We start from the raw sequence: 15,709 nt of genomic DNA on the forward strand, positions 1-15,709 counted from the left end.
TACTGTTTGCAGTTACAGTGATACCACCTCCGTTATTAGCCAGAAGAATCTTCTGATGAAATAGCTGCATGTACTGTGGAGGTAATGTAGGCTCAGCTATGGTGGTGGGGGTGGTATTTTCCACACACAACACACCTACACTGACAAAACTTCATAAATACTAGCATTTCCACTTCAGGCTAGAACTTTCCTGACATTAGCACCACAAGCCAGTGCAGTTTACTGCTGCATCATAAACAAATATATATATAGTGGGAGAAATGGATGTTGGGTGGATACATCCTCCCTCTTGTCTCAGGATAGATAACTGGTGTGGAAAGATAAGGAAAAAGTCTTGCTCTAACTTCCAACAGCATGAAGTGGAACTTAGCCAGAAAAAGGTTTTCAGCCTTTCACTCAGACCCCTACAAAATTTCAGATGGAGGTGTGGACTCCTTTGGAAATTCACTATGGTTACCTAGTCTAGAAGTCTTAGACTGAAAACCTGAGTATAGAGTTCAACTAATAATATTGAAGATGTTCAGCTCTACATTTGACAGCATGAGAAAGGGCACTAAATGTGTAGGCTTACATAAAGATGAACACTGAGTGGGGAGTATTTACATACTTTTTATGTCAGAAAAAACAACAATGCCTTCTCTAGCATCTGAAACTTTATTTCCATGGTCACCTTTCACAGATCCCTTATATGTTAGTCCACAGACAACATGTTGAAAACCAGTTTGCTTAACTTAAGAAAGCTGCTTTTGTCCAAGTTCAACAGTGAAGTTTGCCACAGCAGAGGGTGAATATATTTAGAGAAAGGAATAATTAAGTTAGACTAGTCTTTAATTTTTGCTTCATGCAGTGTGAGTGGTTTTTGCTCAGACCACCCCTTTTGCTCATGCCCAATTTTAAATTATCTTCAATCCTTTACTAACCAGTCCTCCCTCAGTTGATTTTTAAAACTTGCTAAGTAAATCAATCCTTTCTGCCAAGAGGAATAGACATTTGAATTACAGCTAGAGTAGGGATTTAAATGTGTCTCTTCTACTTCCATCAAATTTTGATTTGGTTTTATTTTATTTTTTTTTAAATCACAGGGGTAGTAAGAACTCACTTAAAATAAATGTGATCATTTAGACTCAACTCTGGACACTAGAATGGAAGACAGATGAGTTTTGGAGCAAGTCTTGATCTTCCTCTTGCAAGTTTAGAGCTGCTTATCAAAGGTAGGCTGAAGCAGTTGCAGCTGAGAAGTGGCTATTAGTCAAATATGGACCCCAGATGGAGAGGGACACTTTTAAAAACAAAAAAGAGCCAAGTCTTAGCCCTATGATAGTATGAATGCTAGGCTAGCTTTGTCTGCCAATTGAAACCTAGTCACTAGCGGCCTCTTGCCGCTCTTCGAGCTTGCTAGATTCAAAAGTTAAAACAAAAAACCCAATAACCCCCTCCCACTGCATATTGGAATCTCCACCAGGGATCAGTATTTCCCCACAGCAGCTTTCTGCTACCTCCTAGGCAGGAGCAGAATACCATTTCTCCCTATGCCAAATTGCTAGCAACGAGACACGTTAGACCAGCCTCACTTCAAGATGGCCATAATTGTTTAGTGATGGCTCTGACTCTCAGGTTGACCAAAACCAAATCCTTTATTCCCACAGCTGTATAAGTGTGTTCCAAATGTGTGTCCAACACAACCTTTAAAAAGGAAACATGCCATTAACAAACTAGATCAGTTCACTGATGCATGACTCCTTGGTGTTTGGTTTATAGTTAAACAAGACCAGTCACAGTAAAAAGACATTTGGAGTATGAAGTAGCATGTTAACCTATTTCAGCTTGCGCATGTACATGTTGCGCTTCTGGAAGAAAGATGCAGAGCAGTTTGCAGTATTACACTGGAAGCTAGGTTGCATCACTTTTAAATGGCATCAATATCAATGTCATCATCTTTCTTGTTTACAGGCTTCACAGTTTCAACTTTAGGTACACTGGCAGTCTTGGAATACACCACCTAGAGAGACAAGATATTTAGTGTTTAAAGACATCCATTGGCCTTATCTTCCACAATAATGTTGACACTCTCCACCTACTTACAATGGTGTAAGTCAGTGGTCCCCAAACCTTTTCCATGGAGCGGGTGTTGGACAAGCTAGCCACCGAGGACTGTGGCTGCCAGACAAGCAGCTGCTGAAATGCTGCTGTGAAGCAGCAACGTCAAGGGATGTTGCCGCTGAAAACTGGCGGCAGTGCTTCTTGATGTTGCCGCTTCATGGTGGCATTTCAGCAGCTGCTTGTCTGATAGCTAGTAGGCAGGTGCACATGGATGCCCTAGTGGACGCCATGATGCCTGCAGGAACTGCACTGGGGACCCCTGATGTAAGTTCAGCTAAGGTATAAGCTAGATGGACACAGCCTGTATGAGGTAATTCACTTTAGAGAGTCTGCAGTCTGTGTGGCATAATGGCATGTCTGAAACCATAGTCAGAGCACTGTGTCGGGAGTCATCGTCTAAAAGATATTCCAAACTGTTTGGTTCTACCAGTCATCATACCCCCATTACTCAATAGGTAGTTTGTTCTACCGACATGCATTTCTCCTTAAGTGTGACTTGTAAGGAGCTTTAGAAGAACAGTCTTATTTTATAGCTAAGAAGTTTTATCTTGTTTTTGTAATACAAGCATCAGATGTTAACAGCAGCCTGCATCCTCAGCAGAGGCTAGACAGTTTGCTCTTTAAATTTAGCCTTTATTGCTTGTACTAGAGCTCCTTATTTTAAAAGGCTGACACTGCTGGGGCACCTTGTGTTGATTACCAGGCAACAATCTAGACTCTTGAAAGCTTAAAATGGAAAAACCTGCATTGTCCTAGCTGGCAAAGTTTTTTATCCTGTTTATTAAGGGAAGACAGGAGCTTGTAAAAGAATCTAAGCGTACAGAGGGAAAGGGACTGGGGAGAGGAAAAAAAAAAGCAGAAGGCGGAGAGTAGTGGAGTTTTAGCCATATGCCTTAAAGAGGAAAAATTAGTTGCCGCTTAGGCATGCAGGCCCATGGAGAATTCTAATGTGGGGGGGAGGGGGAGGAGGAAGAAGAGGACAAACTGTGGACAGACAGAAACCAGTCCTCTTACCTCAATATTTTCGTCTTCGTCCTCTTCTTCGTTACCAGAGGACTCTTCCTCAGCTTCCTTCAGCCATTTGATAAAGGGTTCTGCTTTGATGCGGATTTCTTTAGCAAGCTCTTTTGAAACGTATTTCTTAGAGGCCTACAAGAAAGTAAGTTTTAACTTCTAGTGCACAAGTTGCTACAAGACTGAAAAAAAGTTACATATAAGCAAGGAGAGATAGGGGTTCAATAAGGGACTTCTCAGCAACTCAAAGCCAAGCCCAGCCACCCTGAACAAAAACAGACCACACCCCCCACCCCCACCTTCATAAGTCTACACTTTCATATAGTGTTAATGTACAATGCAGGTCTTCTGAATCAGACCACATCATGCCACACCTCCCCCCGGCCCCAGAAACTGAGATGTAGTACAGTGTCTACCTAATAGCAACACTATTCAAGTACCTTTTCTGCCCAGCTAAGAATGACCTCTTCTTCCAGAAGATCTGCATCATACATTTCCTTCAGGATATGTGGAATTTTAGAAATAAGCTGAGATTGATGCATGGCTACCACACACTCCAAGCCATGAAGAAGGTATCTCTGAGCTTTCTTGTTGTTGTGGCAGAACTGTAACAAAACCATACAACTGTCAATCTTCAAAAGTTTCAGCGTTCTGTACAATGTGTTTCAGCCCAGGTCAGGAGTGCTTAAACTGAGCCCTGCTGCCCAGGGACAGAGTTTTGACTTCATCCTCAAGCCCCAGCAAGTCAAACACCAACCCTAGCAACTCCATTAAAACAGGGTTGTGACCCACTTCGGGGTCTTAACCTAGTTTGAGAACCACTGGTTTGCAGAGTTAGGGGACAAGAGAATGAGTTCTCTTGCAGACATTTTGTTCTGCCATAGTATCCAGAACTTCATCTAAGTAGTTCTTGCTCCTAAAAGCCACTTAAGTGTCAGATTTTATATATAAGGCCAGTAAAACTGTTGCGAGATTAAAAGGCTTACACGTAGGAAGTGGCGTCTATATCTCTTTATCTGTTCTCGAATCTTCTCATCAAAGAGGACTTCAGTCAAAACTAGAGGGCCCATAGCCTTTACATCCAGTCTCTCTGCTTCTGCTACAATATCTTTGTCAGAAGTCTCAATGACACCTTCTTCCTTCTTTTTCTGCAGGTGAGAAATTAGTCAACTCAGATTCTAACAAGCCTATAAATCCCCCCCATCCCCCAAAAAACCCAAACAATCTAGTTACAGTTAGAATGCTACTACACCTTAGAAGAGTTTACCATAATGACATCAAGTATTATTTTGAGTTCCTGTTCTTTAGAAAAAAAACTGCAGTTTTACCTTAACAAAGTCAAATAATATGTTGACTCTCTCTTCTATAGTTCTTTCTAGGTCATCACTAAGTGTGAGGTTCTTTGCATGATCACTGATTTCATCCATTCTGCGCCTCTGGGCTTCTTCAGTTGTGTCTTCACCCCAGTCATCGTCATCGTCCTCCTGAAGAAGAGCATTCACAGAGTTAACAAGCTCTTAAAGAAAAAGGTGATCTGCTTATGGGCATATTAAATACTAAGGCCATTCCAAGGTATATTCTACTGTGAGTCTGTACTTTTGGTGTGCGAGTGGGCAGAGGAGTACTCAAATTCACAGGGTTGCCCCTTACCTTAAGTTATTCATGAGGCATCCCTATGGTGACTACAGTAGTTAGCTATAGAAAAAGCTAACACTAAGCTTCCTATTTTAGTCATGTTTCTAGCTTGCTGCCCCCCCCCCCCCCCCCGCCAAAAACCCACCCACCACATAAAGTAGTCAGCCACTAGACTAACTCCATTAACCCACTTCATGGATTAAACTGCAGAGCTGAGGATGGGATATGAGACTATCCTCTCTCCCCCCCCCCCCCAGCTTAGGAAGCTCCAAAGGAGCAGGAAGGGCTTCACTATCATGCTTGGTAGCTGCTTACCATCACAAGAGGCTTGGGCTACCTATACAGCTCATTTTCAGTGCAGATCTTGTGATAAAGGGATCACTATTTTAGAGAGCAGTTACAAGTTTAAGTGTTACTTGACACTAATTTTGAAGTCTAATTTATAAGCCAACTTCACTGTTCTTTACAAGTCTCTGGGAAGTCTACTTACCACTACATGTGGAGGGTCAAGTTCATCTGGTGGTGGCGGCAATGGTGTCTCATTGCTAGACACAGAACCATTCTCTTTATCCTTGCCTTTTCTGTTCTTCTTTTCCTTTTCTTTCTTTCCTGTACTAGTGTCACTGTTCTCTGGAAGTAAAGAGACTTTATACTTTAATTTGATTCCAAGTAGGAACAAGATCTCCATTTAGTGAGACAATCAGCACTATTTCAAGTGTAAGGTAATAAGGTAATAATTGGAGATATACCAATCTCCTAGAACTGGAAGGGACCTTGAAAGGTCAATGAGTCCAGCCCCCTGCCTTCACTAGCAGGACCAATTTCTGCCTCTGATCCCTAAGTGGCCCCCTCAAGGATTGAACTCACAACCCTGGGTTTAGCAGGCCAATGCTCAAACCACTGAGCTATCCCTCCCCCCTCCCAGATCCCTACAGAACCTAGTTTGAGGTTTTAGTGTAATTCAGTATTCCAAGGCTCCTTTTCAAGGTGCCACCTCTCCCCCAATGTGAAGGTTGTGCCAACACTGCAGACCCCACACAGCATGGGGTGGGGTTAGTCTTAAGACTAATAAAAGCAACATCCTTGTGTCCAACAAGGCTAGAAACCAACAGCCACAATTTGACAGATTCTGGAGACCTAGTTTAGAGGTTACATATTTGAAGTACTATTCCTCCTCCCCAGTTTTAAACAGAGCCATGATTTGGTGAAGTGTGCATATCACTCCACCAGGCCTGTTCACTAGAGACCTGGTAGGAGTTTAAAGCCAAAAGGGATCACTATGCTCCTCTTGTCCAACATCCTCCATAGCATAGGCCAATAGTCCTCAACCTTTCCAGACTACTGTACCCTTTTCAGGAGGCTGATTTGTCTTATGTACCTCAAGTTTCATCTCACTTAAAGTACCTCACAAAAAAAAAAGTCAGCACATTAATGAAATTGCATTTTTCATTTTTACCATACTCTAAAGTTTAGAAACCCTGATAGTAACTATACTAGTCATTGTATGCATGAAATTTTATAGAGCAGTATAAACTGATTTTTGCTAGTACTTTTTCCATGGGGCCTGTTTTAAAATTAGGCAACTATCTAGAGGAGTTGATGTACCTCCTAGAAGGTACCCCCCCCCCCCCCCCAGAGATACACATATGCCTGGCTGAGAACTGTTGGTACAGGCTACAGAATGTCACCTAGTAATTCCTGAACTAGAGTCACTAACTTGCAGTTGACTATAAGAAACCCACACATCTAGGCTTGATTTAAATACCTCAAATAGAGAGCCTGAGGACAATGGTAAGCCAATTTAGTAGTTTGTCACCGTCTGTTGAGAGAGTCCTTTCAGTTTGAGTTTTCTAGCTTTGTTTCCAGCCATTACTTGTTACACTTGTCTGCTTAGCAAGAGCTCTATCAGATGTCTCCCTGCACTTGTTAGGCAGGGCCAACCAGTTACTATAGTAATATCTGAGGCGCAAGTCACCAGTTTTGAAGTTGCAGAAGCAGTTTCTCTCAAAAGTTTGAGCTAGATGCGTACATATTAAGCCACAAAAAACTTGAGTTGACCCACTTTCACAGATCTATTAGAAACAGACTGAAGACCCTTGTACCCATCACAAAAATCTTATTAGCGGAACCAGTGATGTTTTCTTGGCATCCTCAAATCCAAGCTGCAGTTCTCACTTAGAGGGGAGACTGAACCCACACAGAGCACTAAAAACCACAAAGTAAGCCTTCCAGAGGAGAGTAGGGAGTTTACTTTTGGAAGAAAGACTTTCAAAGCAATTTTTGTAAGTCTGATATGGGGACATTCTGCCTTCGTATAAGGGTTTTGGTACTGAGCACTATAGCCCTGTGTAGGGTATTTACAGGCAACTAGCATGCAGAGTTAAAATTACTCATTTTGACTTTGCTTCCCATAAATCTATCAAGCTGCGCCTGCAAGATTAACCTACAATTGTTCTCTGGGAGCTGTAGCTCAGTGTGCTCTTTATAAGCATTGGGGAGGGACTGGGAAGCAGTCTGGCCCACAAAGAGCTGGAGAGTGGCTAGTGTATAGTAATATGAATGTGACTTTTCTGATCTGCAAGTTCAAATAGGTTGTTAGAGTCTATATAACACATGACCTCATTTAGCAGAGACCACTGGAATAGGTTAGACCTTTTTTTATTATAGCAAGCTTAAATTGAGACAGGCAATTGGATATCTGCCACAGAGTGTTGCTTGCACAGAGTAACCAATTAAGTCCTTCTCAGTGAAGGGCAAAAAGTAACTTGTGACTCCACCCACCCTCAGACATATAGGTAGAAGTGTAAGTCTATTTCAGCTAGAAGTTTTAACACTTCAATTGCTTCCTTTATAAGAGTCAAAAATATGTAACACTTACCAGGTGGGTTTTTGAGAATGAATGTGCAGAGTTTATGGTTTGTGTCAAGCATGCCTCGATAGCCACAGGCTTTGCAAGAGTTACCTATAGTTTGTTTCTTGGGATTGACATGCTGCCAGAGAGAGAGTCAAAATTAAAAACCTTAAAGTAACATCAGAGTTGAATTATGCCACAACTTACAATTCATAGTAATATCCAAAGAGGCCAATACTGAGATTTCGGGTAAACAGGTTGATGTGAAAAGTTTCATAGTTTGTATATGAAAGTTATACAAAAATTACTATTAGCATAACTGATTATTCTTTAAATCTCAATCCTGATGTTTCCTTCTTTTGTTATGGTTTGAGCCTGGAAACATTTCCAGACCAATACTTTAGAAGTTGAATTATATCACATGCTTCAGCTGAATCATCTACTTTGAATGAAGTTCCACCTAGACACTAGTATCAGCATGAAATTGACTTGTAGTCAATTGTGTGTGCACATTAATATCTAAGAATAAGTCAGTCCTGTGTGTTAATACCAGAAAAGCCTGTTTGGTTATAGGGTAGGGAGGGGAAAAACCCCACAAAAACAAAAGCTCTTAAGCACACTCACCAGATCAGTTTCAGGATTCTCACACTCAGGACAGAGAACAAATTTTTTAATGAATCCATCCAACATGTCTTGCAGCTTATTCGCCTCGTGAGATCCATTGACAATGTAACGGTCATTCTTAACATCAAACTGGGTCTGTGCCCCCAGCTCACAACCAAAAAATTTGGTGGGATCTTTAAAAGACAAAAATTGGCACATTAAAAGCCTGCCAGTAAGATCCTGGCAGCCAGACCTGGCCTGTATACTAGTTCTCTTACTATCTTGTAAGAGGGATTACTGTATAATGCTGTACTGGGTCACATCTTTCTAAGAGAAAAGTTCAAGCCACGTAGTGTTTTACCCTAGAAATACTACATTTCCTTTTATTAAACTTTAAAGCCCATGTCAGTGTTGCACTAGTTTCATATCCATATTTTACCTACAAAGTAGTGCCCCCCTGCTTTCACCATGAAGGCCAAAAACCCTTATGAGGGTATTTCATGTTACTTTAAGAGTTACTTACACGTTGGAGGCCGATTAAGCGCCTTTGCAACGTCAACCATGTTGACTATAACTGTCTTTATTCCATTTCCTTTGCCCTCAACCTAAGAGGGGAAAAAAAAAAAAAGTCAGTCACATAATTAGGTATTCATGTCAAGGTCAATGCCACAACACTGTCAGTCATTTAAGACCAGCTACAAAGTAAAACACTGCTTAAAGCAGTATCTATGGGAGAGAGGTAGTGTGGTATAGTGGATAGAGCACAGCACCAGAACTCATGACACTGGGGTTCTAATCCTGGCTCTGTCACTGGCCTGCCAGGTGACCTTGGGCAAGTCACTTAATTTTGCATTGTTTCCTATTTGTAAAGTGGGGATAATGATACTGACTCAAAATGCTTTACAAGAGACATTGATAAAAAGCTCTATATAAATAGTGCTTATATTCTGATCAGAGTTTAGAAAGTTACCTTTGCAATCAGACGGGGCATTTTGTAGCGATAGAACTGATCCAAAACACTGCGGTTGACATTGACAGACATTTTGTCTTATTAGTAGCTTTATCAATAAGATGAAGAGATCTTTGAGTGCAGCTTTTTGGTATCTTCTGTCTGGAGAAGACGGGATGACATAAACGACTGCAAGAGTTCTCGGTCTCTGACATGAAAAAGTTTTCGCCACTGAGGCTGTAAGGTTCTTGCTTGTATGCTATGTTCCCCCAATACAGGTACCAATGGCTGCGCAACAGCTCTGCAAGTGTTTTAAAGGAAAAGAAAAGTTCAGCCGAAAGCTTTCCATGAAGTATATTCATGCTGCAGGACACTGTTTAATAGTTCTTGGATCTGATATTTTAGTTATATTCTCTAATTAGTCTTATTCCTGCTGGTCTTAAGAGTTTCCTATGCATGAAGTCAGTTATGTTTGACTACGTAGTGTCAGTTTGTATCATTATTACAGCAGCTGTAGATGTCAACATCTGCTGTTCTGCAGCATGCTGACTTGTCATATGGTGCAAGTTCCCCCCTGCCCCCATTTTCAACTGGAGCACACAGACACAGCTAAAGAATGAGTACACCATGTAAAAGGTTACCAGAGGAAGGTTATGAGATGTGGGAGGGAGGGAAGGTGCACCAGTGTGGGGCAGGGTCCCCTTGACTTCTGCTAGGCTCAAAGTCAGTCTGAAACCTGGGTTTTGTAACCACTGGTGCACTTTATTCTCAGGCTTGTTCACACCACATACAAGTTTTCACCTTCAGCAGGCAGGAGGGAGGGGAGCTCTCTCCCCTGGCTCCCCCTGGTTTTTATGCAGCTCCAGGCTAATAAGGTAGCAGCTGTCTCCACCTCCCCAATTAGGGCCAGGTTACTTGCAGCCCACTAATTTGTCCCCCTAATGAGAAGTGGCCATGACAGAGGGCTAGATCTGCAATCCTTTGCCTGACACCCTGTCACAGAAGGTCACATAATAGCCTTGCTATTAAGTTTGACTGCTTTGGAAGAAAGAGGCAAGGAAAAAACAGCCCTCAAATCATTGGTTATGGTATAACTGAATACACTCATTTTAAAGTGAAGTGTGTGGCTTATTGGTATCTAGTCAACCAGAACTCTGTGAAATACCTACCTACAAGATGAATAAGCAGTGTTGTTGGCAATATAGAAGTGACAGTATTGTTTGCTAAAGTGTTATGGTTTGCCAACAGCTTGCTTTTCTCCTGGATTTAAGTGGCTACATTAACCAGTGCTTCTTTCTACCCATAAGATCGCTTAAGTGTAGCGGCCCCATTATGTGTCTACAGCAACGTCCTTCTGCACCTTTGATCAGCATAGTAGTACCAAAACACCCATATCCTCCCCCCACCCCCAAATATTTAAGATGTTTTGCATTTCTAGACTTCCTACTTCTGTGGCACACAGATGTTCATTAACTTGTCCAATCCTTCCCTCATTTCTCAGAAAAACCCTATTATTGCATTACTTCTGCTGTACATTTACAGTTCAGTTTCTAAGCTGTACTGTGATTAAATATTCACTTTAGCCATTTAGGCAGATAATAAACTTGTCTCAAGTGCAGTCTTACCAGTTCTTTAGACTGACTGTACATGCTACCACTGTTACTTTAAGTGGAAGTGTTTATGTGCTGTTTTATTGCCATTATAGTTGAAGTATTTTGTACGAGAATGTATTTTTCAATACTGAACATACTGTTTCCCCAATATTTAGTTAGTAGCAGTAACTGGAAGTCATTTACAGTTGCTGATCAAGAAAAGCAGCTAAGTGTGAACCCTGAGGTGTAGTAGGGGACATATCAAAGGTATTAGCTTGTTTCGACAAATAATTCTCCCTTTGTTTTCCTCAGAGTAGTGAACACCTAACCGTGCCCACATCTCCCCCTTTCCAATATAGTGAGCAGCTCTTCTCCCCTGGGATGCCTGTAAAATCCATGGAGTGAAAGCCAACTTTAGAAAGTGCAACTAATATCTTTATAAGTCCTTTGCATTGTAAAACACAAGGATCATTTTACACTACTTGATCTAATCAATAGCACTCGGCTTAGTTTTGCCACAGAGCAGCTAGAAGGAGCCCTTTATTGGGGGTGGGGAAGGAGAACTATCAGAGGTAGCAGTGCTTTCCACAGCAATTCTAAAAGCAGCCATCATGTGGCCTACACACGTGGCTGCGGAAGCGTGGAAGAACCAGGTACGTCGGGGGAGGAAGACAGAAAAGTGGCCTCCTCCACATCGCTGCTTTTGTCCGCTGGCGACCGAAGCCCCCACCCACCGCACGACACCGCCCCCGAGCCCGTCGCACTGAGCGAGCAGCCTCCCTCCCGCCCGCCGAACCGCCCCACTCAGCTCTGGCATGACTCATAAATGCAGCGATTAAGCACTGAGTCAGCCCTAAACAGAAAATGGGGCAGACGCGCCCCAATCGCGCATGCGGGGGCCTCCGCGGCTTCTCAGGCAGGACCCCCCCCCCACGTAACCCCTGGAGTACAGCCCCTCCCCCCCGCGCTGCGGATTTCTAACTGCGCCACACAGCTCGCTCTCTTCCCCCCCCCCCCCCAATCACGAGGCGCGGCCCCAGCCGCCGCCATTTTGCCTCGTCGCGTGGGGACTCGGGAAGAGCCCACCCGACTGGGATAAGCGGCGCCGCCTGTTACCCCCGCACTAAAGTACCTCAGCCACCCCCGTCAGGCTGCTCGGACCCCATTTCCCCCCCCCCCCACGCCCGGGTACTCCGGCCCCCGGACCCTCGCCCACGTCCCCCCACGCGCTCTCCTCACAACGCGCCTCGCTACCCCCCCCACCGCAGCCACTCACCGTTTTCGTCCAATAAAGACATAAACCCAACGCTGCTCGCCCCGGGCTGCGACGAAGCCGAGTGTGTAAGGAGAACGGGGCCGACGGGCGCTTATATCCGGGCGGAGGGAGGGCGGGCGCCGCAGCCGCCGGGTCCGAGCGTCCTGGGGCGGGCGGAATCAGCAGCAGCGGCGGCGCCAGTCAATCTGTGGGGGAGATACAATCAGGGCACCGTTAACGGCGGCACCTGGGAAGGGAAGGGGCGGGCGCAACGGAAGCCGAAGGGGGCGGTTGCCGGTTGCCCCTGCAATGGCTGCCGCGTACTCACCTCTAGAATGTTCTCGCTCCAACTGAGCGACGCCACGGCTGGGATCAATCAGCCAGCGGCGGGCCGCGCCCCCCTCGCCCCACCATTAGCTCTGCGCTCGCCGTCCGCCTAAGTTATTGGCTGCCGCTCCTGTCAATCAATCCGCCCTTTCTCCCCCTCCCCCCCGCGCCCTAAAGGACATCGCGTCTATAGTGGCAAAAGCTCGCGAGAATTAGAGCAGGGGGGTGGGGACGGGAGAGAAAAGAATGAGTCATTCAAACAGCCAGTCCGGGCTGTGTGTCAAGTGGGGGAGGGGCTGAGTGTGGCTGAGGGCGCAGAAATGGTGCTGCTCACCACCATGTACAAACTAGAGAGTTTTCAGCGTAGCGGCTGTGTTAGTCTGTGTCTGTGAGACGAACAGGAGTATTTGCGGGACCTTAGAGACTAACACATTTATTTGAGCATAAGCTTTCGTGGGCTTCAGCTCACTTCATTGGGTGCATGGATTGGAAAATACAGTAGGACGATATATATATATATATATTACACAGAACATGAAAGAATGGGTGTTACCATACACACTCAGTTTTTTTCTCTCCTGCTGGTAATAGCTCACCTTAACTGATCACTCTCATTAGATTGTGTATGGTAACATCCATTGTTTCATGTTCTCTGTGTGTGTATATATATATATCTTCCTACTTCATTTTCCACTGCATGCATCCGATGAAGTGGGCTGTAGCCCACGAAAGCTTATGCTCAAATACATTTGTTAGTCTCTAAGGTGTTCTTTATACTAGAAGTTGTCCATTTCCTTGCTTCTGTAGGCTGGGCTCAGTGCACCCGCCAGGGGCTCCTTGCATCCCCCTAACCCTTGTGTGCCAGCCTCTAATACCCCTCCCTGCAATCCCTGCCCCAGCCCTTATGCCAGGGGCTCTGTGCCCCTCCCATTCCTTCGTCTGCCCCCTCTTCCCCCATGGCAAGAGCTCCCTGTGCCCCTTCTCCCATGTCTCTTCTTCTATTCCCTACGATGACAAAGACTCCGAGTGTGCCCATCCCTCTCTCTGCCAAATGCCAGGGCAGTATGTCCCCCCTTCCCTCCAATGCCAAAGGCTCTCTATCCTCTCCTTCCCCATACCAAGCTTATTCTCCCCCTGTGCCAGGGATTCCCATGTGCCCCCTGTTCCTCCAACCCTCCTTCCCCCCTCTTTCTGTCTGGGAGATAAATCAGAGTGTCAACATTTTAAACTATTGGGATGATGAACACAGTTGAGATGGGGCTGTTGTTATGCTGGAAGGTGTTGACGGCTGCTGTCAACCAGTTCTTTGATCTCTAGAAAGTTACAAAGGTGAATGAAACTGCTGGGTTTGCAAATCAGATAGAAGGGGCTCTGCATGTCCCCCTTTCCAGTTTTCCTCAAAATCAATAGGACTTTGGCCACTGATGCCTATAACATTCCCTGACATTTTGGGATTGAATGAAGGGTCCAAAAGTTACTGCATTCCGTACCGACAGAGAAATGTTATCAAGCTCAGTCGCAGGCCTAATTTTGCTCAGCCAATAAGGAATCCATCTAGAGTGGGGTTTAAAATGCTAACCCCATAAACAGGTATGCGGCCTCCTACCTCTGCCGCTCCCCAGGAAAGGGGCATGAACACCCAGTTCTCCCTGTCACACACATAGTTATTGTCCTTATTGCTGCCAACTCAGTTCTGATGGGAATGTGGCACTGAGCAGGGCCTGACCCCACAAAAAGGCATAAATCTCCAATTCTCCCTGCCACATAAACAGTCTCCATTACCACTAACTTTCCTCCTTACTGGACAAACGAGCAGAGCTGTCTTCAGGGTACGGGGTCTTGATTTTGATAAAAGCAAAGCCCAGGAAAAGGTACAACCCCTGTTTCTTGCAGACAGTTACTATTCCTGTCACCAATATTGCTAGCTCCCATCCTGATGGGACAGAGTCATTGAATGGGGCCAGCTTTAGGAGTTGGGGGCTCATTTAAAAAATATTAATCTTGTAAAGGGCATTCATCCCATTTTCCCACCCTCCACTCCCTCTAACCAAGTATCTTAATTGCCATCTGCTACTACTAATGCCATGTTCTCTTCCACTCCTCCTAAATGACACCAAGCAGGGACAGCATTAGGGTTTTTGAAGGCTCCTAATAAAGTAGGAATTCAATATTTTTGTTATTGTATAATACAAATAATGTAAAAGCAGCTAGGGATTAAATGGGCATTTTTGAGATATTATCATGCCAATTAAATATACAAATCGCTTCTCTGTCTTACTGTTCTCTGCTTCCTTATAAATGCACTCAGACAACAGCAGAAGAAACCTCAGACCTTGTTATTTGGCATTTAATGATAATATTCTTTAGTATCTTGAGGGCTGTGTAAAGGAGCAGAGGAGAATGGGATGGAGTGGACCCCTTTAGAAATAAAATGATTAATAACAATAGCTAATAAAATACTTACAAAATTAGGTTTCCAAGCCATCTTTAAATTAGGCCATCGCTGGTACCAAGTTGTCACAGACAGAGGAAACACTTCTCTTGTTAGACCTTTTGAGACTCTGGAATGCTCTTTTTGGTCTGGCAGAAAAAAGAACAACAGTCAAATGCAAAGGTGGCTGGTAAATGTGATTTTCCTAAAAGACACAAAGGAAAAGTCAGGTTATTATTAAAGACATGATCAGTGACACATTACAATGAAAAACAGGTTATTTCAGCAGCAGCAGAGCTGGAGTACAATTACCAGAGAATGAATGTGTGTTTTTCTCAGTGCTAAGTGCTGCGTTCTAACAAGATCCTCCTACATCATGGCTGCTGCCCTAGTTATACAAGTTCTCAGTCTACTGAATAGCAAGTGTTCAGGGCAGGACACTGGCCTATAAACTATGTATTCAGAGCTATGTTGAGCTCTGACTGATTTAGGGAGAGGTACAAAATCCTTAGGGAGATTTTAAATGTCTCTTTGAAACGTGCACAATAAAATCATTCCCCACAAGAGGGAGAGGTTTTAAAAACTGCCTTAAAATTTAAACCAAAACAAGGAAACGTATCTCCAAAATATGTGAGACTTGGCAATTATCAAGAGGAAAAAAATAATCAGAATGCGGGATGCAAGAAAAGTACAACAGGAAACTTCTCTGCTGTGACAATGTGCATGGACGTATAACTTTCTCAATGCCTCCTTTCTGTGACTTTTATTTCATAGTACAACACATCTGAGGTTAATAAATTACAGTACTAAAAAATGTGCTGCTGCCAACACCACTTCACGGTGTGACAGAGGGGCAACAGAAACCTTGAATTTGCAGCATTTTGACATAATGAGTAACCCTATTGAGGTCTGATTTCACGGTATTGAGATGCGGATTAGATTTATATTTTAT

The 15,709-nt window shown here is 43.9% G+C and overlaps 1 protein-coding gene and 1 non-coding gene across 3 annotated transcripts; both read right to left on the minus strand.

Annotated features, from left to right (window-relative positions):
* Positions 1–1,615: 1,615 nt before the first annotated feature.
* Positions 1,616–14,909, minus strand: EIF5 (eukaryotic translation initiation factor 5). 2 transcript variants are annotated; one of them, XM_045014366.1, is made up of 12 exons: positions 14,791–14,909; positions 12,021–12,205; positions 9,174–9,453; positions 8,727–8,808; positions 8,225–8,397; positions 7,628–7,739; positions 5,240–5,379; positions 4,443–4,598; positions 4,101–4,262; positions 3,555–3,719; positions 3,115–3,249; positions 1,616–1,999 (listed from the first exon to the last, which is right to left on the minus strand). In XM_045014366.1, the coding sequence occupies exons 3-12, from the start codon at positions 9,243–9,245 to the stop codon at positions 1,907–1,909; spliced, it is 1,290 nt and encodes a 429-aa protein (XP_044870301.1). In that variant the 5' UTR covers positions 9,246–9,453; positions 12,021–12,205; positions 14,791–14,909; the 3' UTR covers positions 1,616–1,906. The 2 variants fall into 2 exon arrangements, with proteins under 2 accessions (XP_044870301.1, XP_044870300.1); XM_045014365.1 differs by lacking the exon at positions 14,791–14,909 and adding an exon at positions 12,328–12,467.
* Positions 7,341–7,466, minus strand: LOC123370572. The gene has a single exon (XR_006579469.1). It is a non-coding gene; the product is annotated as a small nucleolar RNA SNORA28 (small nucleolar RNA).
* Positions 14,910–15,709: the final 800 nt, after the last annotated feature.

Source organism: Mauremys mutica, chromosome 4 (genome assembly GCF_020497125.1).
Source record: "Mauremys mutica isolate MM-2020 ecotype Southern chromosome 4, ASM2049712v1, whole genome shotgun sequence".
In the NCBI taxonomy this organism is placed as follows: domain Eukaryota; kingdom Metazoa; phylum Chordata; order Testudines; family Geoemydidae; genus Mauremys; species Mauremys mutica.

Bases quoted from the DNA above. Each gene is read 5' to 3' on its own strand.
- EIF5 (XM_045014366.1), bottom strand. From the start codon at position 9,245: ATGTCTGTCAATGTCAACCGCAGTGTTTTGGATCAGTTCTATCGCTAC. The intron at 8,398-8,726 runs GTAAGTAACTCT...TGTCTTTTAAAG, and splicing joins GCTTAATCGGCCTCCAACGT to ATCCCACCAAATTTTTTGGT. The intron at 7,740-8,224 runs GTGAGTGTGCTT...TCTCTCTGGCAG, and splicing joins AGAATCCTGAAACTGATCTG to CATGTCAATCCCAAGAAACA.